The following is a 21,825-nucleotide window of genomic DNA, read 5'->3' as shown; positions in this document are numbered from 1 at the left end:
ACACTTCCATGCCTACCACAAAGAAAGAGATGAATTATAATACCTGGAACAAAAGCAATGGAATGGAAAGGAGGGAATGGATTCTACAGATATTGTATTTGGTAGGTGGGGGATGAAGAGGAGTCAACATAAGTTAACTCTGAGTCTTTACATTGATATGATTTGATGGTAATTCTGTTTAATTGATAGTAAACCACAGGAGAAAAAGAACAGGTGTGGGGAGAAAGATATGTTTATTTTGAATATGCTGACTCTGAAATGTCTACAGAATATTATGGTAGAGATGATTTTCAAGAATGAATGCCTATGGGGATGGTCTGGAGATCAACAACAAGTGCTATACAGGGTGGGGCAAAATTAGGTTTACAATTGTTCGTATGAAAAATAATACAATAATTAATAAATAATAATACAAGAATAAACTCTGCTTTACATACTCGTAACTGTAAACTTACTTTTGCCCCACCCTGTATTTGAGTGTACATATATCATATATATTCTTATTTAATATGCATAATGCCTCTATGAAGTAGGTATCTTTATTATACCCTTTTTGTATATTTTATCCTTCCTTTTGTTTATGAAGAAATTGAGACTTTAAGAAGTTAAAATGCCTGGTGAAAGAAGTAAAACTCAAGTCTGTCTGATGACGAAACACATGCTCTCAGAAACAAGATTATATTGCTCCCCCATAGAAATCACCACAGATACATGGTATTGGAAGCCATGCAAGTTAGTAGGTTGCTCAGGAAGATACAGTTTAAAGGGAAAGAAAAGGAGCCCAAAAATGGAATTCTAAGGGAGCTAAAATTTCCAAGATAAATGGAATAAGATGGTATAGGCAAAGGGATTGAACAGTTTTTAAAAATTCGAAGTATGGTATTTCAGAAGTTGGGGTAAAAATAGCTCTAGTCCACAAAGTGAAATGTGCAGATATCATGGAGGATGCAGTTTCCACAATTAGAGGCCATTGATGAGTTTGGAGCAGTTTATTGAGATGTCAGACTGCAATGGTTGAAGAGCGCATCTATAATAATAAAAGTGTAATATGCAAATCGACCAAACGGCCGAACAGTGGAACGACCATCCGGTCGACTGTCTGGACTACCTTCCGGACAAAGCCGGGGCTGCAAGGGCTGAGGCAGCCGGGGCTGCAAAGGCCTACTCTCGCATGAACTTCATGTATTGGGACTCTAGTAGGAGATAAGGACATAGAAGCAAAGGGTATAGGGTAGTTTTCTAGAAAATTTTCAAAGTAGAGGAAATAATATGCCTTGTACATAAATAAGGAATTTATTACTATTATTGACTGATTATTTAATAACTCCTTGTTCCCATATTAGTTGGATTTTACACTCCTACCATTTCTCTAGTTATTTCTTTCTACCTCCTTCATAGCATTGTCTCTTCCTATGGCTGACACATCTGCAGGCACTGAATGTTATTTATTTTGGTTTTGTGATGACTTGTTTTACTTGGTTATGTGATTCCGTCTGTCTTTGGAGGATGGGCCATAGACCCCACCATCACTACCACAACTCCATCATCTGTTTTTCACAAAGATAGACAAGCATTCACTTGTCAGACCAATGCAACGAAGCATGCAACTTCTTAGTTTTCTAGTCAACCAAGTACTCCGTCTATCTAGCCTTCTCTCCTTCCCTCGCCCCAACTCTTGGTGGGCAGATCTGGAAGAAGAAAGCCAGTACCCCAAACATGGGATATCATGTCCCAAATGGGGAATATGTTTGCTTTTTCAGTGAGCTGAGGTTTTTCTTTGTCAGCCCCCATCAGTCCAGCCCTTCTCCAGAGGGGACTGGAGAGGAATTAACACAGCCGTCCACCTGTGCACAGGAAGATGCCTCCAGCCACACCACCGATGATGAAAGTGCCCAGCAGGATGCCCAGGACCAGCGAAGTGTAGGAGCGGCTTGTTTGGCTCCCTGGAGAACATACAGAAAGTTAGCCTTAGGAACATACCCCCAAGGAAGCTATGGTTTGAATCAAACCCCAAGGGATTTCTGCCCCAAAGGTAGGGGACTAGTTCACCAAGTGACTTAAGCTGTGTGTACTCTGTCCCAAACTCCCAGCCCTGGGAGTCCTGTTGCTCAAGGTCTCCATCCTTCAGGTCCATCCATTTGCCTGGAACCTACCCAACCTACAGGCCCATGGCCAATCCCACCATACCTTTCAAGGTTTTTGTGGTGAGGTGTTCTTTCACGTACTGCACACAGGTGTTCTGCAGGAAATCCTGCAGATCATACCGAGTACGATTGTAGGCGTTGAGCTGGCGCAGGGTGTAGGTGACCACTGTAGAGCTGGCCTGGGACCCTGCCACCCAGGAGGCAGCCTCTGGCTGGAAACTCACAAAAGAGCTCCCATTCACAGTCACTTCAAAGAAGGTATGGGCCCTGGAGCCCTCAGGAGGCAGCTCACAGCCCAGGAAGCAGCGAACGGTCAGAGGAACTGTGGAGGGGGGTTCAGGGTCAAGGGGATGTGTGGAGAGGGTGCCAGGTGTAGGGATGTTCACCTGGGGGAAGTGAACTTTAGGGTTTCAGGGTGGGTCTACGTCAAGATCATGCCAGCAGGAGGAAGGCCTGACAGAAGGCTCGGACTCCTCTCCAGCCTCAAGCTCTTACCCAGCAATCAGTAAATGCCCGTGCCAGGGCACCACTGGGCTCCTGAGAGCCTCCCGCCCCCACAGGACCACGCCCAGGTGTGCCAGGTCCATCCACAAGACCCCTCTGGGAACCCACAGGTCCCCACCCCAGGCCACGCCCCCCAAGCGTGACCCACTCACAGGCCACGCCCCGCTCCAGGTGTACTAGCCGCACTATGTTTTGGAAGTTGCTCAGGTAGAGCCGCACGCTTTCCTCTGTGTGCGCCCAGCTCTGGGGCTCCTGCAAGGGGTGCAGCTGAAGAATCGTGATGTTGGAGTCCTGGCCTTCCAGCAAGTGCGTCAGCTGCCCCCCCAGCGACGCGTTGCCTTGGTACAACACTTGGCCAGGGTGTGGGAAGTAGGAGATCTGGAGCATGTGGAGGTTCTGAGCACCTGGGGGCGGAAGTCAGTGCGTTGGTCCCTGGCTGGCCTGAGAGGGGCTGGCGCGGAATGGGTCGGCGAGGAGCCGGCGATAATAACCCCGTCTCCAGAAGCCGGCCGCCCACCTTCTCGGCCCTTCGTAAACTACAAAGTGTCCTCCCACCCTTCCTCCCATTTAATGCTCACAGTAACCCTGCCAGGAGGGGAGGACAGGGATTATTATCTTCATTTTACAAACGAGGAAACTGAGGCCAGAGAGGAGAAGCCACTTGCCTGAGGGTAAGCCAGACAGTCAGTGGCAGACCCACTCTGACCTCCCTTCTCTCTCTCACCCCGCCCCCTCATTTCCAGCTGGCCAACAATTCCTGGCCTACAATAAAAATCCCGGTTCTGGCCCCTCTGCCACAGCCCTACTTCAGGCCTCATTGGTTCTCATCGGGACTGGGATAGCAACTTCTTTCCTCATGCCCCTGCCCCTCATGTTTCAGCTTCATCCCTTTTAATCTGCTCCCCACCTGACCCGGAAATAAGATTATGTCCTTCTGCTTAAAATCCTCCAGTGAAGCCCAGCCCGGTTTGGCTCAGTGGATAGAGCGTCATCCCGCCGACTGAGGGTCCTAGGTTCGACTCCTGTCAGGGGCATGTACCTCGTTGCAGGCTCACTACCCAGCCCTGGTCAGGAAGCATGCGGGAGGCACCCAATTGCTGTGTCTCTCTCACATTGATGTTTCTCTCTCTCTGCCTCTCCCCCTCCCTTCCACTCCCTCTAAAAAAAGCAATGGAAAAAAAACATCCTCAGGTGAGGATTAACAAAAAAATAAAAAAATGTAAAGTCCTCCAGTGACACACTCCCCTATCAATAACAACAACAACAACAATAATAATAGCTATTGGGCTTATTATGACCTGGGCACTGTACACGCATTATTATGTTATTTGTGCCTTCCTTCCTTTAACTCAATACAGGAGCTACTATTATTAACCCCAGTCCATACGGGAAACAGGCTAAAATGGTATAACAGAGCCAAGATTTGAATGCAAGCAGTCTGAGTCTAGCATTCTTAGTCAGCCAGCTATACTGACTCCTTATAGGATATCTGTCCACAGAATCAAGTCCAAAGTCTTTAGCATGGATTTTAAGGGGACCAGGCCCCTGCTGCCTTTTTCAGTCTCTGCCCAGTGCTTGGCTGTATCAAACTCCTCATGCTGCCTTTTGACTGACATGTAAATAGCATGTCCGGGTTGCTCTGCTTCCTGGCAAACTTCTGTTCATGCTTCAAGACCCAACTTGGTTGTTCTCTCCTTGGAGGAGTTTTCCTGATGCCTCTTCTCTTTATCCTTCCAGACAGTGGACCCGTTTCAATGACCCAAGTTTCCACATAACTGTCTGTAAACACACAGGCTACCATGGGCTCCTCTAGGCTACAGGTTCATACGGTATCTCTACCTCCTACGCCTAGTAAGGGCCTGGCACAGATTTGGTGCCTAGAAAATGTCTGAGGAGGGAATGAGTCCGGGGTTGCAAATCTGTGCTGTGACCACGTTTGCATTTGAGAAGTGCTCTGTGTCTGCAGGTGTGAATAAGTACATCTGTGTGGATAACCTTAGACAGGTTCTTAACTGCTGTGTGCCCCCGTCTCCTCCTCTGTGAAATGGAGATAATACTACATCCCTTGTAGAGAGTTTGTGGGGGTTAAATGAGGCAACACATGCTTTAACCATAGTGAACACTCATTGAATTCTGGTTATTATTCACTCCCTCTCAGAAGGGGAGACTAAAGCTATAGAGATTGTGGGAGAAAGAAGAGGCCTTGTGCAATTGCAATGAAGGGCAATCACCCCCCTTCTGTGCTTCCCCCACTTCAGGCAGCTGATCTCCTGAGTTCTCCCGCTGACAACAGCTTCTTTTTCCCCAGCGTCCCCTCACCAACTGTCCCCAGTTTTCCTCCACTTTCTCTGTTCTCCTTTTCTGCCTCACATGCCTCAGCCCCAATCTTTCCCCAAGTATTCCCTCAGTTCTCCACGTCCTCCAATTATTTTCATTTCTCAATTCATCTCTGGGTGTCTTCCCATCTTCCCTAGATTCACCCCCATCCACCATCACCCTCAGCTCTCCTTCTCCAGACTTTACCCCATCCCCTCTCCCTGAGGCTAATTCCCTCAACGCTTCTACCAGTCCCTTTCCCATCTTTCTGGTGTTGTCCACCCCCACCACCAGCCTTCTCCGTCTTCCCCTCTCTCACCTGGCTTTGGAACACACACCAGTCCCCGGAGCCCTGCCTGCCCTATAGAGAGACCCAGCAGGCCACAATACAGACACAGTGAATAAGCTCTCCTCTGGTCTAGCCCACATACCCCAAGAGCCATCCTGAGGCAGGAGGTGTGACCTCCCTCCCCCTCCCCCTCCCCCTCCCCCTCCGCCTCAGCCCCCACTCACCATCGGAAGTTTCCGGGATACAAAGGGCCCTGCCAGGCAGAATCAGTAGAAGCAGCAGTGGCAGCAATGTTCTCAACATCCTGGGACCTTGATCCCACCTGTACTCCTGGCTTTGGCAGGGGCTCCCACTGACTGCAGCCCAGGGGCGTGAGGACCGCCTGGGAGGGGAGAAAGCTGAACGGAGGAGCTGGAAGGTGACCAGGGAATGGGAGGAAGAAGAGGACGCCAGGCCTTTAAAGTGTTATTCCAACCCCGGCTCATTTCCTACTAGGGGGCCGGCCTCCTCTTGCCCGCCCCCGGCCCCGCCCTGCATCGAATTCTCCTGCCCAGACCTGCCTTTTCCCTTTTCCCTAAACTGCTTCTGAGGAACAGGGAGAGGCGGAAAAGGGGGAGCAGGGGCTTCCAGAAGTCCTGCCCTCGCTGAGTCAGGGGGTGGGGCATCTGTTTTCAATCAACTTAGAGCAGACTCTAGGAACCAGCAGGTGACTATTGAGGAGACCGAGGTCCAGAGAGGTTCAGGGACTTGCCCAAAGTTTATGCCTCATGGTGGTCACAGATCAGGAATTAGAATTGTTTTCCTGCATGCTGGCTACATTTTTATAAGAATTTGAAGAAAATAGTAATTACACAATCAGGGATCTTGCACTCAGAAATAGTCACGAGATGAGTATAGAGCAGCTCATTTATTTGTAATAGGAGATAATTATGACCAATATAATTCTCAATAGAGGATTGGTTATTTAAAGCAATAGTTTTTAAACTGAAGTCACAATCTTATTAGTGTAATATGCTAATTAGACCAGACATCCTTCTGGACGTCCTTCCAGACCAAGCCAGGGCTTCGAGGGAAGCCTGGGTCCTGGGCGCCAGAAGGAAGCCGGTGCCGGCAGCCAGGGGGAAGGAAGGCCTATTATTGCACAAATTTCGTGCATCAGGCCTATAGTATTATCAGCTAATGGATGACTGAATGAGACAGTTATGATGTGCATAAATCTCCAAGAGTAAGTTGCAGGATGTTATGTTCAGTTTGGAACTATTTATATGTGAACTACACACACAGCAACTAAACAACCTATTTCTTTATGGGAGTAAGTGAATCTGGAAGGACGTACTGTAAATATAGCAGTGGTTTACCTCCAGGGAGGGGCCTGAGACTAAGAATGTCTGTGTGTGTGTGTGTGTGTGTGTGTGTGTGTGTATGTTAGGGGTGGCAATCTTGTGAAAGGCTTTACACTCTAATTTGTGAAGGGTTTTATCACTCTATTATTGGAAAATTTTGCATCTAGAATGTGATCATATGTCTCTTGTTGAATTAAAAATAGAAGTTTTAAGTGGTAAATTATTGCAGAAGAGAGTAGCAGATCATTATGAGCTGATGTACTGAAATGAGCCATTGATAAGTAAATAAAGGAAGTGTGGCAAATACATATAGTATAATTCCATCTATTTTTAGTTTAAAATTTTTCACAGATGTGTATATGTCTGGAAGGATTCTGTCAATAGAAATCCCCAATCTTTGGGGAATGGGATTAGAGAGAAAGGGCTATACACTGTTTCTTAGAGGGAGAGTTGATGTCATAGTGGAATCGGGGCAAACCCTGGACACATACCAGGTTCCTAGTCTCTAAATTGATTATATGCAAGAATGTCCATGCTCACCTCCTAGTTGTTGCAAACTAGCTTAGAAGTAACATCACAGTCTTTTTCCAGCTTACCAAAATAGTCTACTCAGAAGAACTGGGGCCTTATTTTCCTGGTCTCAAGAAAAGTGGAAGAACTTAAATCAATGCCAATTATAGTCTTGCCTTTTATAAAAAAAACTAGTGGCCCGGTACACGAAATTTGTGCACATTAAAAGGGAATTAATTAGAGGTAATATTTTAATAATGCTATTTGCCCTTTCTCTATAATAGAAGTGTCAGAGATGATAGAAAATTAGTAAAATGTGTATTAAAATCTTCCTGTCAGAGTCTGGGGCATGCCGTGGGACCCAGAGTCAAGTCCCCATCCACCCACATGCACCTCAAAATCACGTGAGACCCAGACCTGGCCGGCCCCACCCCCATTGGGCAAGATTCAGACCCAGCCAGCCTGACACCCATCAAGCCCCGCTAGGGTAGGGGCGCAGTTTCAGGTCCCCTGGTCCAGTGCCAGGCAGGGGGCACAGGCTTAGGGCCCCCGTCAAGCCCTGCTGGGTGGGGGGTGCAGCCTCAGGTCCCCCAGCGAACTCTCAGGTCCCCTGGCCTGGTGCCAGGGTGGGGGGGCACGGCCTCAGGTCCTGCTGATAGCTTGTTACAGGAACCCTGCCTCCACTGTGGGTGCAGCCATCTTGTGATGGTGTGATGGAATGAGGGTCAATTTGCATATCACCTCTTTATTATATAGGATATTATAAATATTTTATATGTGAAGAATTATTTCATGCTTGAAGAATTTTATTACATACATACATGTCCCCACCACCCAGCATAAGAAATGAAATATTATCATTGAAACCTCCTGTGTACTCCTCCTCAATTGCACATCTCTCCCCTCTATCATCAAAGTAACCACTAATCATAAATTGCTATTTTTCATCCCCTTACATTTCTATGTACTTATACTACACATATATCTCTCTCTAAGCAATATATATTATTTTGAATTTTCTATAAATGGTATTGAAGTGCACAAATTCCTATGTAACTTGCTTCACCTAACATATTAATAAAATTCATCCTTGTCATTATGTGTAGCTCCATTAATCTCCACTGCTTTATAGTATGCCTTTTTATAAGTATGTCACAATTCATTCATTCTCCTACTGTTAATCATTCAATTTTTTCCCCAGTTTTTTGCTATTACAAACAAGCATGTCAAACTCAAAGGCTAACATGGGCCAAACAAACAAGACTTAAGTTTATGTGGGCTGTAATAAAACAAAAGCTTCAATTTTCATAGAAACGTAGGTTTATTTTGATAGAGATATGCTGAATACAAAGGGCTGAAATAAATGAGTACTCGTTAACAAATAATAGAACATTTTGCCCTGGCTGGTTTGGCTCAGTGGAGAGAGCATCAGCCTGTGGACTGAAGGGTCCGGGTTCAATTCCGGGTTCGATTCCGGTCAGGGGCACATGCCTGGTTTGCGGGCTTGATCCCCAGTGGGATGTGCAGGAGGCAGCCAGTCAGTGATTCTCTCTCATCATTGATGTTTCTGTCTCTCTCTCCCTCTCCCTTTCTCTCTGAAATCAACAAAGATATCTGTATATAAAATCTCTCTCTCTATATATATATATAAAAGGCTAATATGCAAAGTGTCCCTGCAGGAGTTCAACTGGGAGACTGGGAGTTCTATTGCTCACTATGATGTGTGCTGACCTCCACTAGAGATTGAGCCTGCAACCCAGACATGTGCCCTTGACCGGAATTGAACCTGGGACCTTTCAATTCACAGGCCGACACTCTATCTACTGAGCCAAACCGGCTAGGGCTTAAATATTTTTTCTTGAACATTAACTTACCAGACACTGAATAACTGCACAAATTAATAAGCATAATGCAGGTGTGTGTTTTTTTTTTGTTCTCTGAAAGTGAAATATTTCCTGTTGTGCACACCAAACAAGTCAGTCAAAGACTAATGATGTGGCAATCGGCTGCTAAAATATTTGCTGCTAGTATTAGTGGAGAGAAATGGTGCACAGTAAGGCATGTAAGGGAAATGAATGCAACACGATTATAGCAATCAGTCATTAGTGAACGTTGTAGTTTGTTATTAATAATTATGTATAACAAGATATTATAAAAATTAAGTCGCAAAATTTTTATTAAAACCTTTCTTACATACCATTATATAGGCTGGGCCACAAAAATATTGGTTGTGGGCTGCATGCAGCCCGCAGGCCACGAGTTTGACATGCTTGCTGTACATGTTTTCTTGTGTATTTGTGGGAGAATCTTTGTAGGTACAAACTTGGAAGTGGAATAGCTGAGTCATGGGGTATCTGCATCTTCAAGTTTACTAGATACTGCCAAACTATTTTACAAAATGTTTCAGCCAATTTATATTCCCAGTAGCGCACATGCATGGCCTTGCTCCAAACCCTTGCCAACTCTTGGTATTGTCAGATGGCTGGGTGCAAAATGGCACTCCATTTTGGTTTTGCTGATTCCTAGTTTGTGCATCTTTTTGCTTTGCCTTTTTTCTTCCTTGAGTGCTTGAAAGGTGCTTTGGGACAGAGGGTGAAAAAGTATATGATTGAACCAATTTGAAATTCAGTGTTGTGAGTCTTTGATCTATGCAGGTAGGGCCTGGTTAACTGGGGTTAAATAGGGGCCACACCACCATCCACAGGGCCAGTTACAGAGAAGTCTTTTCCATCAGCTAAGATCTGTTATGGTCAGAGGTGGCAACAGCAACCTCTTGCACATTTTAATGTCCTAATACACGTTATTGTCATTCCATATCCTACGGGGGAGATGACCTCTGAAGGGACCACCCTTCTGAGTTGTTATCCCAGGCACCCTCTCATACTCCAGTGCCTGAAAGTCAAACAGCAGAGACAACAATTATTATTACAGTTAACATTTATCATGTGCTCTGACAGTGTTAAGCTCTTTCCATAAATAATCTCACTTTTCCATATGCCAGCCCTGTGAGATGGGTTTCATTAACATCCTTTTTAAAAAAAAAAAAAAAATATATATATATATATATATATATATATATATATTTTTTTTTTAAATATACTTTATTGATTTTTTACAGAGAGGAAGGGAGAGAGATAGAGAGTTAGAAACATCAATGAGAGAGAAACATTGATCAGCTGCCTCCTGCACACTCCCACTGGGGATGTGCCCGCAACCCAGGTACATGCCCTTGACCGGGATTGAACCTGGGACCTTTCAGTCCGCAGGCCGACGCTCTATCCACTGAGCCAAACCGGTTCCGGCAAAAATATATATATATATTTTATTGATTTTTTACAGAGAGGAAGGGAGAGGGATAGAGAGTTAGGAACATCAATGAGAGAGAAACATCGATCAGCTGCCTCCTGCACACTCCCCACTGGGGATGTGCCCGCAACCAAGATACATGCCCTTGACTGGAATCGAACCTGGGAACCTTGAGTCCACAGGCCGCCGCTCTATCCATTGAGCCAAACCGGTCAGGGCAACATCCTTTTTACTAATAAAGATACTGAAGCGCTGCAAGAGTAAATGACTTACCTAAGGCTACACAGCAAAAGCTATAATTTGAGCCCATGTGTCTCTGATGCCAAAGTTTGTAATTTTAATCACTGCCGGAAGCCGGTCCATCCTTGCTGCTTGACACAGTCGCTGCAGGGAAGAAACATCTGCACAGCATATGTTTCAAGGGACCTGGCGTATATGACATACTGTTCTTAATATGTTTGCTCCCCTTCTTAGCACTATGTGTTCTAACCAGGGACACCTCCCCGAGAAAGGTTGTTTCCCCAGGTGGGGATGTTTCCCAGGAGTTAAGGATTAATGGGACTAAGGAAGGGAATAAATCAGTAAAACCCCCTAGTGATACAGAAATACCGTGTAGTACTTATGAAGAACTTAGACTAAGACTGTTGGCAATAAATTTGGGACTTGCTAGGCCCACATCCCCAGGGGTCTGCCTACCAGGGAAAGCACCAAAGCCTATGAAAACCCGCCGACGCAGGGCAGTCCCAAGGAAGACCACCAGCAAGGCTAAAACAACATAACCTTTACTTGGGCCGCAGAATAGGATAATCTCCTTCAGTTACTTCCTTGTAGCTTAACAGTAGAGCAGTAGAGTAGTGACCTTGGAATGGAGATAACAAACTAGCCCTAACCTTTGGACTAGAATGGATAGGATTAAAATCAACAGAGCTAGATAGAGATAAGATTTTTAGCAAAGGTCAGATAAGAAACTATAAACATAAAACAAGGAACTGTAGAAGGTCAAGGGAAGACCCAAAACATACCATGATATAGAGGCATGCTTATAGAATCGAGTAGTATAAAATACAGCTGTAACAGGACAATAAAAGAGAACCTGGCTATGCTGATCATCTGAACGCTGTCTCCGTGCCCTTCATTCTTCACTGACTCCATCCACACCTTTGGGAACCCCTGGACCACTGGGGCTGGACCCTGGCAAATCACCACGTAGTATCTCAAAAATTTGGGGGGAATCACACAATCCATTAATATATTTTTGAATACATACATCCAACATGCTTGAATATTTATGTTATGCATAATATAAAACATGCCCCAAATTCATGCTAGTCCTTTCTCAATTCCTCTGGGGCAGAGAGCACAAGGATCATTTTTCCATGCTACAGATGAGGTCATTAAAGCCCAGAAAGTTTACGTCACTTGCCTACCTCAGAGAGGAGGGGTATGGGATTGGGTACAGGGAGAGTGAAGGGAGTACGGGGGATAGGGAAGCTGGTGAGAGGGGTCAACTTGAAGGGTGTCCCCTTTCTTCTTCTAGCCTCAGGGTTGGGGATAGGGAAGAGAAGAGAAATGCTGCAGTTGGAGCCAGAGCCTGTGCTCCATCTTGGAGGGGCAGATATCCACAGAGCAGAGTGGGAACAGGGCCAGCAGCTGAGATTTGACAGAGAGCTAAAGAATGAAGGTCCCACTGAGCAAAGGGAAGGAAGCAAGTGGTGGCATTTCCCACACCAGAGAGCAATGCTGGGGGAAGATAAGGGAGACAGGAAGCTGAGCAGGGCCAGTGGCTCGCAGCACCAATGAGTGAGGAGAGAGGCCTTTTTGGGGAGCCAAGCTGAGCCAGGGACTGGCAATGGGCCCAGTTGAACTTCAGAGAACCAGCCCGCTCCCTCTCCTGCTGGCTAGTGAAGATATACAGTTTAACCAAGCAGGGCCCAACTCAGATACCAACAAAGTGCAGTCCACAGCTCACTTCCCCCTTAGGATGTGGAATAACAATAACGCGTATTGAGAATTTACAATGTGCAGGCCACAGTATTACGTAAGCAGAGTGCATGTGTTTTATTCTCACTTGTGCCCTATGGAAAGTATGAAAAACAGCCATTATTCCCATGTTACAGATGAGGACACAGAGGCACAGAAGAGTGAACTGACCCAACTAGTAAATAACAGTTGGGTCTCAAACCCAGGTGAGTGGACTCCAAAATATGCTTTCTTAATTCTTAGACCATCTTTTGAGGATAGATGAGATGACTCATACAAAGTGACGGAACACAGTACACATTTGGTGTGTGAGAGAGATAAGAAAGGAATTTGGCTTTGGGGCAGCAAACAGAACTGATCCTGCAGCAGGAAGAATGGAGGGTAGACACGAAGTACAAGTTTAATCTTACTCAAGATTTTCCCCTGTGGACACTAACACAACCCAAGTGAAGAAACTTGACAAGAAGCTTCATAAAGTCGGGATGATTCCAGCTCTTGCCTGCCCAGCACATAGTGGGAGCCTGGTACTCCAGACTTGACTTCTGCCTATCTTTCCAGACTTATCTTCTCATGTACTGCAGTCTCAGCCAATTCTCTTCCTCCTGGTTTCCTGAGCACAGAGCACATAAATGTTATCTCTTCACTTTATTTATCTTGTTTTTAGGCATGGCACACAGAGGTTCCTAATTTAAGAAGTTCCCAATTTTATCAGTCTTTTCCATTAGTTCATGCTTTTTGTACCTTGTTGTGGGTGAAAGGGGCCACATGCTAACCTGACAAGCTCAGGGAAGGCCGGCATGGCAGTCTTGCAAATTCAGAGACCTACAGTAACCACAAAGGATGGTCTGAAATTAAACTGTAACTAAAGTGAAATAAGCCAGTCAATGAAGGAAACATACCACATGATCTCACTCATTCATGGATAATAGAGACCATTATAAACTTTTGAACAATAATAGATACAGAGGCAGAGCTGCCTCAAACAGATTGTCAAACTGCAGTGGGAAGGCCGGGGAGGGTTGGGGGGCAGGAGGTAGGGGGTAAGAGATCAACTAAAGGACTTGTATGCATGCATATAAGCATAACCAATGGACATAAGACACTGGGGGATAGGGGAGGCTGGGGGACTGTCTAGGGCGGGGGGATAAAATGGACACATATGTAATACCCTTTGTAATACTTTAAGCAATAAAAATAAATAAATAAAAAAAAATAAAAAAGAAAAAAAAGAAAAAATAAATAAATAAAAGCAGTTAAGGTGGGTAGTTTCATCCTAGGCCGGTATCTTCATCGACGAGGTCAACCTTTACCTTTACTTTAGCCTGCCTTTTTGTATCTATGATAATATATCCTTGAAATGTCTGGGTAAGTTGTAACTTCCCTTTTTCAGGACCCCTTGGGACACAATCTAATGTGTCTGGGTGCCAGGACAGACATCACAAATTCCTCCATTGTTATTATCACTAGAGGCCCAGTGCATGAATTTATGCACCAGTGGGGTCCCTCAGCCTGGCCTTCACCCTCTCACAATCGGGGACCCCTTGGGGGATGTCGGAGAGCTGGTTTTGGCTCGATCCCCACAGGCCAGGCTGAGGGACCCACCGGTGCAGGAATCCGTGCACTGGGCCTCTAGTATGCATATAAGATCTTTGGTTAATCTCTTCCTGCCCTCCCTCCTCCCCCCTTCCTTCTTAGATTCATCAGTCTGTCCCATGTTTCCATGCCTGTGGTTTCCACTCCAGCATTGAGCATCTGCTCGCTGGTGGTCAGTGAGCATCATAGCTACTGGATGGTCGGCTGGTTGGCTGGTCAGCCAGTTGGCCGGTTGCTTGCTTAGGCTTTTATATATATAGATGTTAATTGTTGACTGTTCACTATCCTGCACCCACCTAAGTATGTGTCTATCATTTTACTTTTTATCCAATCCCAGAGTTTCCCCCAACCCTTTGCTTTCTCCTACCTCTCTAATCTATCACCAGTGGATTTCATGTAACGTACCTACATCCCCTCCTTTGATTGCAATGTATAAAATTAGATGAAAAACTGCCATTCTCTGGAGCATTATCCCTATCCATTGAGATACTGCTTCTGGGCAATTGTCGACAGTTTGGCTCAAATAAACTCACAAAAATTCTTTACAGGTTTGAATGTTTTTACGTTAACATTGTTTAAGAAATCTCTCTCTACCCTGGGATCCCTCTGCGACCATGTGTTGTAGATTGGCTTTCCCTTAATCACATCAAAGTTCATAGTATTCAAGGCCCGCTCAGCATCAGTGGCTGGAAGCTGACTAGGTGTAACCCATGGAGTGACAAGAAGACATTCTCCTATTTATCTTCAAAAGCTTTATAGTTTTGTCTTTCACTTTTAAGTGTATGGTGTGAGGTAGAGGTCATGATTAGTTTCTCTTACGTGGATATCCAGTTGTCCCAGCTCTGCTTATGGAAAGTCTGCTCCTCTTTCATGATCTCAGTGGCATCTCTGACTTACAGTGAACGTGTTTATTCTGCTTCAATGGCCTGGTTGTCCCACCCTGCACCAATGCCACGTTATCACAGTTACTATCTATATAATAAAAGCCTAAGTGACCTTTACGGCGGAACGACCAGAATGACCAGTGGCTATGACGCGCACTGAGCAGGCAGGAAGGTGAGCGGTTAGGGGTGATCAGGCAGGCAGGCGAGCAGTTAGGGACAATCAGGCAGGCAGGCAAGTGAGCACTTAGGGGCGAGCAGTCCCGGACTACAAGAGGGCACAGGCCAGGCTGAGGCCACCGCCCCCCCCCCCCGCCCCCCCGCTCCAGTGCATGATTTCATGCACCAGACCTCTAGTAGGTATATAATTCATCTTCAAATCTTAAGATCAAGTCTTCCCACTTTGTTCTTCAAGAGGGTCTTGGCTGGCTCTCTCCACTCAGGGTTGCCGCAGCCTCTGCTACTTTGGCTCAGTAGCCTAAAGAAGAAAAAGATAAAAAAATAAAAGAAAGAATGAAAGAGAAAAAGAGAGAGAGAGAGAGAAAAGGAAGGAAGGAAGGAAGGAAGGAAGGAAGGAAGGAAGGAAGGAAGGAAGGAAAGAAAAGAAGAAAACAAAGAAAAGAAAAGGAGAGAGAGAGAAAGAGAGAGAGAGAGAGAGAGAGAGAGAGAGAGAGAGAGAGAGAGAAAGAGAATCCTCCTCGGAGAACCCACGGGAAAGTCACTTTTGCAGCCTGCCGAGCCTGCGGCAGCCACCGCCCACCCTGGGCATCCGGCCTGTCTGTGGTCCCCATCATCTGTGGTGAGCCGCGCCTGTCCACGTGCCTCTGCCCGCCCCGCCCCGCCCCGCGCTGCCCTCCCCGCGGCCACGTGTCCGCCCTGCTCTTGGCGGCCCTGCGTGGAGGTGGCTGCGCGTGGCCCAGGCTGGCCGAGCCGGCACCCACTGGCTGCTGTCATCTTAAGCCGCCAAAAGCCTGTATTTGAAGAGAAACCTGTGTCCTGAAGGCCGCGTGGGCACTGTTTTGTTGGCTCTTTAAGATTGTTTGTAATTTAGAGGGAAGTCCCCATTTTCATACGTTTTTTTTGGAAATTTGGCGCTTCAGACCAGGACAGCTGAAAATTACAAACTCCCGCGAGGGGGGGGGGGGGCATATTGTCTCTGCGAGGATCTTGTCTGTGGCCCTGCAGCCTGGAGCCAGCTGTGCCGAACTCCGAGCTCTGAGTGCCCTCCTGCTGCCGAGCCTGCGCCAACTTCTGTGGGCCAGCGCGGCCCGCCTCCGAGAAGATCCCCTTTGTCCTGTGTGGTCCTGTAAGAAGTCCTCCTGGCGGGCCTTGGGGTGGTGGGGGCTGGGGAGATGAACGCTGCCGCCACAGCTACTCCCTGGCCTCCCTGTACGTGGCTGCCTGCGCTCAGAGGTCACCCAGGCTGTATGCACAGTTCAGCCCTGCGGGCCCTGTGCTGTCCATCCAGGTCGGCCGCCCCCAGGGTTATACCTACGTCAGCTTCTAGACACTGACGCTGAGCATCCACATCAGCTTCCAGCCTCTGACGCTGAGCGGGCCTTGAATACTATGAACTTGGATGTGGTTACGGGAAAGCCAGTCCGAAACATAAGGGATTCCTCTTAGGAAAAATCTGGTGTGGGAAAGATCTTCATCAAGAACTTGGACAAATTGATAGATGGCAAGGCACTTTGTGGTACTTTTTCTGCTTTTGGACATTGTTAAGGTGAACTACCCTGAATCTCTCCTGCTTGGACATGCTTTCTGAAATAAGCCTTTTCCCCTAGCTTGGGGCAGAAGGCCTGCATCTGCAGAAGCGAGATAAGAATCCTCTCTGCCTGACTGACCAGTGCACTCTTCTCCCTTGACTGACTGGTGCCCTCCCTTTGAAAGGGCGAGGGCTACGCCCTCCATCTTACCTTGGCCATGTGCTTGGCAAAGGCTTCTTCCCGGAAGCCCAAGCCTCTGCTAGCCACACCCAGGATTTCTTTAAACTAACCAATGACAATCAAGGGACATACGTGCCATAAATATGACCACATCCTGTGTAACAAGACCCGACTTGCACCTGGCCAATCGGCAGGGCCCACAGTCATCTCTCCTCCCCTCACTCCAACCCCCCTATTAAAACCCCTTTTTCCCACGGGGCTGCCACTCTCGTCTCGCCGTTGCGTCGCTGGAGGCTGGGAGCCAGACCCGGGTCTGTAATCCTATCTAATAAAAGAGAAACATGGTAATTGGCGTATGACTGATACCCTTCCCATTGGCTAATCAGGGTGATATGCAAATTAACTGCCAGCCAACATGGCGGCCTGCAGCCAGGCAGCTTAAACTGAACATGAGGCTTGCTTGCTTCAGTGACGGAGGACTGCAATGTTCCCCGCCTGCCTTGCCGGCCTCTGAGCCTGCAGTTTGAAACATAGTTACAAATATAGAAGCTAAACAAAACCCCAGAAACGAGCTTTCAGCGAGCTGGGATCTCAGAGCTGGAGTTGATACAGAGTTTCGATTACAGAACCTAAACAAACCAGATACCTGCTTTCAGCAGCAGAAGCCTCAGAGCTGGAGCCAGGCTAAAGCTGGCCCAGAATTTTTAAAAAAAAGAAAAAAAGGAGCGGTTGGGAGCTTCAGTCCCAGCCTGAAAACAGCCCTCAGCCCCTCACCCAGACTGGCTAGGCACCCCAGTGGGGACCCCCACTCTGAAGGGTGTGTGACCAGCTGCAAACAGCCATCATCCCCTCACCCAGGCTGGCCAGGCACCCCAGTGGGGACCCCAACCCTGATCCAGGACACCCTTCAGGGCAAACCAGCCAGCCCCACCCATGCACCAGGCCTCTATCCTATATAGTAAAAGGGTAATATGCCTCCCAGCACCGGGATCAGCGGAGCCACGAGGCCTCCCAGCACCGGGATCAGCGGAGCCGAGAGGCCTCCCGGCACCGGGATCAGCATGAAAGGGGGCGGTGCCCAAACCCCCCGATCGGCCCTACCCTGAGCGTGACTGAGGGTGGCATCGCAACCTCCCAATCCGCCCTGCTCTGTGCATGACAGGGAGCGGCACCCCAACTCCCCAATTGGCCTTGCTCTGAGCCCGACCAGGGGCTGCACCTAGGGATTAGGCCTGCCCTCTGCCACCCGGGAGCAGGCCTAAGCCAGCAGGTCGTTATCTCCCAAGGGGTCCCAGACTGCGAGAGGGCACAGGCCAGGCTGAGGGACCCCCCCCCCCCCCCCGCCTTCCCCCCGAGTGCACAAATTTTTGTGCACCGGGCCTCTAGTAATAATAATAAAAGACTCTCTGCTTTTGCATCGGACTTGGCTGGCTCCCTGGTGGTCTATTGGGGATCTTGAAATCTGGGCCTAACACCTTCCACTTGACCAACTTGCGCACTCACAGCCTGACCCTACAAGGCATACTTTTACCCTATATAAGAGAACCTAGCCATCCCCTTGCGGCTGACACCCACGCACTGGTCTCAGCCCCGCTGTGAGAGTGGGCAATGAAATTGCTTAAACTCTCACGTCTCGTGGCCTGGCTCCTTTCAGAGCGGACCTAACAAAAACATTCTGTCCTACAAGGTGATGTGTGATGAGAATGGCTTATGAGAACGGTTATGCCTTTGTTCACTCTGAGACCCAAGAGGCTGCAGACAAAGCCATCAACAAGATGAACGGCATGCGCCCAATGACTGCCCAAGTGTTTGTGGGCAGATGCAAGTCTGGAAAAGAGCTGGAAGCCGAGCTCGAAGCCAAAGCCAAGTTCACCAATGTGTATATCAAAAACTTTGGGGAAGGAGTGGATGAAGAGAGTATGAAAGAGCTGTTCAGCCAGTTTGGTAAGACCCTGAGTGTCTAGGTGATGAGATCCCAGTGGGAAATCCAAAGGCTTTGTGAATTACAAAAAACATGAGGATGCCAAAAAGGCTGTAGAAGAAATGAATGGAAAAGAAATAAGTGGGAAAGTCATTTCTGTAGGCTGTGCACAGAAGACAGTGGAACAGCAGGCTGAGTTAAAATGGAAATTTGAACAGCTGAAGCAAGAGAGAATTAGTCGATATCAGGGGGTGAATCTCTATATTAAGAACTTGGATGACACCATTGGCGATGAGAAGTTAAGGAAAGAGTTTTCTCTTTTCGGATCCATCACCAGTGCTAAGGTAATGCTGGAGGATGGGAGAAGCAAAGGGTTTGGCTCTGTCTGCTTCTCATCTCCTGAGGAGACAACCAAAGCAGTCACTTAGATTTTCCATATTTAATTTGTTAATGTGGCAAATGCATTAAGTTTCTAGTGTTAAGCTCACTGTGGAGATAAAACAACTGCTTATGAGTTATTACATATATTTTACTCTTCTGCTGTTTTTCTCTAGACCTCTCCAAATCCTTCCCACTCCTTCAAAGCCCTGCTTAGATACCACCTTCTTCTGAAAGCCTTCCCTGATGCGCCCAACTAGAAGTGACCTCTCACTGTTTTCACAAAACCAATATAAAATTTTGTCTCCCATGGCAGCTACATTGTCACATTCTATCCCCGTATCTTCTCTTCTGGACAATAAACTCCTCAGGGCATCGTTGTGCTGTCTACTCAGCCCACTCCCTCCTCCAAGGCCCCAGAGTAGAAGTGGTATAGGCCAGGGCCATGGGCTCTGGGGTAAAGCTGTCCCAGTTCACATCTCAGCTCTGCCACGTGCTAGTTGTGGGTTTAGAGCATGTCACTTGGCCTCTCTGAGCCCATCAGGCCAGACTATGAGACTATCTGTGGTCACTTCTTGATTCTATACTTTTGCCTGAATATACCCAGGATGGCTAAGTTTCTCTAGGCAGATGTGGCCACAGATCCAAGTTCACTTGGAACATGAGCATTATAATACATGTTCTGGGGCTCTGACCAAGGAATCAGTGCTCTAAATGTTTACATAAACTGTGGTCAGGGGAAATGAAAGCATTTCTACAAAGCAGTAGCGGGGAAGTTTCCCATGGTTAAACTAGTTATTTCTTGGCAGTCCCAAAATATGTAGCATGCAGACTTGGCTCTGGGAGTTGGGGGATCCACTTGAACCACACGATCCCCAGATGCTACGAAAGGAATTCTCAGATATTTCCCTGCTGAAAGTAGTGTAGAGTACTCAGTTAAAGGGGAACTACTAGTAAAGTGCCTTGGCTTCCAGCTTCAGTGAATTCAACTTTCTGCTCTGACTTTCTAGCGAAAAAGAAGGGGATATTGAATGTAGAATCATGAGAAGGTAAAGCTAGAAGGCATTGCAGAAGTCAGATTTCCACCTCTTTTAAATTCTGTATTTGACTTTTATTCACACTTGTCATTAATTTCATCAATGCAGTCGTTATAGATTGGGTCCAAATCTTGGCTGTGCCACTTATTCTGATTGAGATGCTGGTTATTACTAAGCCTCCCTTCAGTTTTTAAACTCTGGGCCTCAATTTTTTAAATCTGTAAAATGCTGTCTCATAAGGTTTTGGAAAGGATTAATGGCATTATTATATGTAAAGTACTAAGAAGAGTGCCTAGAACAGGGGTGGGAAACCTCTGGCACGCGTGCCAAACATGGCACGCCAGTAACTTTTGCTGGCGCGCGAAACCTTCTCTTATAATCTTCCAATTACAATTTTTTTCTTAATATCGACTTTTTTATTTTTCAGATAAATTCAGTGTAGGTGCATCTTAGATAAATAAATAACTTTACATAACAAGTTATCTTAAAGACCATAAACATGGATTGACGAAAGAGGGGAAGAGCAATTTCAATAGTGTCGAAAACGAACTATTGAGGACTTGGAATGCCATTCCAGAAATTTTTTTCTGTTTAAAACACTTGGCAACAGCGTTACTCTCCATGTTTTCATCCACATACGCTTGTGAATCTTTGTTCTCAGTGATGAATTTTGTTAAGTCTCATAATAGGAGTAGCCTGATGGATGAAAGTAGTAGTTCATGCATATCTCTGAAGGTCACGAAATATAAACCTGATGTAAAATCTCTGTCATCAGTGATGCAGCAGCAAAAGTCCCACTGATAATATCAAACGGAGTCATAAAGTTTTCTGTCGGACTATCAGTGTACATGTATACATTAAAAAATAAATGTATTTTTCATCATCATATACTGTGTTTTTGTCGCTCGAATGAATTTTATTATTTCTTCAAGGTTCTTCACATACGTACACCTTAAGAGATATCAAGTAGGCGTAACATGTTCTTAAAAAATTAGGGTTGGCACGCAGAAGAATTTTGAGTCAGAGATTTTGCTGGTTTTGGCACGCACTCACAAAAAGGTTGCCCACCCCTGGCCTAGAACATAGTAAGTGCTATATAAATGCTTGCTATTATTGATACATTTTGGCCATTTTCTTATTAGCATTATTGATATGATTCATTTGGAAATAGTCAAATTTCACTTGTAATGTTTTCCGACCATTTTGTTCCGCTTTATGATTGTTTCTAGAGGAAAATTTCTGCAGTGAATGTATGTTGAATTCTGTTTTCTGATTTTATTTTGCAATAATTCTGTTAATATTTTCCTTGTGCTGAGAGATAGTTCCATGCTCTCATTTTCCAGATATGGAAACTGAAGCCTGCAAAAGGAAAGTGACTCCTAAAATCACACAGAGAAAGTGGCTAAACCTATAATAGAACCTAGGGCTTCTGACCACTAGTCCAAGGCTTGTTCCACTCAGCACAGAGTCCAAGTTTATTGACCTTGGATATTGATACAATCTGTGCATCCTCCAAACCGTATTGACCCATAGGAAGGCTTGAACACTCTGATTCCAAGTATTCACCAATAGAAGTCTTTCTATCAGAATTTCAAACATTTCCAAGGAAAAGACTGTGGCTTGATTACTTTGGAATCTTTGCTGTGTGTTCAGCCCTATGTGTCAAATTCTGAGGGCAGGATTTATTGCCCATAAAACCTTGGATTTCTAGTGGCAGATGCTCAGTAAATAGAA

General features: G+C 46.3%; 1 protein-coding gene and 1 pseudogene across 2 annotated transcripts; one reads left to right on the top strand and one right to left on the bottom strand.

Moving 5' to 3' along the window:
• Nucleotides 1–586: 586 nt before the first annotated feature.
• Nucleotides 587–5,731, bottom strand: PROCR (protein C receptor). Its single transcript, XM_081097514.1, has 4 exons — nucleotides 5,478–5,731; nucleotides 2,801–3,052; nucleotides 2,188–2,466; nucleotides 587–1,943 (listed from the first exon to the last, which is right to left on the bottom strand). Exons 1-4 carry the CDS (start codon nucleotides 5,554–5,556, stop codon nucleotides 1,828–1,830), a joined length of 726 nt encoding a protein of 241 aa, XP_080953640.1. The 5' UTR covers nucleotides 5,557–5,731; the 3' UTR covers nucleotides 587–1,827.
• A 12,727-nt stretch (nucleotides 5,732–18,458) lies between these two features.
• Nucleotides 18,459–19,104, top strand: LOC308523717 (polyadenylate-binding protein 4-like; annotated as a pseudogene). The gene has a single exon. The product of its transcript is annotated as a polyadenylate-binding protein 4-like (transcript).
• Nucleotides 19,105–21,825: the final 2,721 nt, after the last annotated feature.

This window comes from Myotis nattereri (assembly GCF_964212035.1).
Source record: "Myotis nattereri genome assembly, chromosome: 8".
NCBI classification, from domain to species: domain Eukaryota; kingdom Metazoa; phylum Chordata; class Mammalia; order Chiroptera; family Vespertilionidae; genus Myotis; species Myotis nattereri.
The sequence above is the reverse complement of the archived record's forward strand: the minus strand, read 5'-3'. Positions and strand labels throughout refer to the sequence as shown.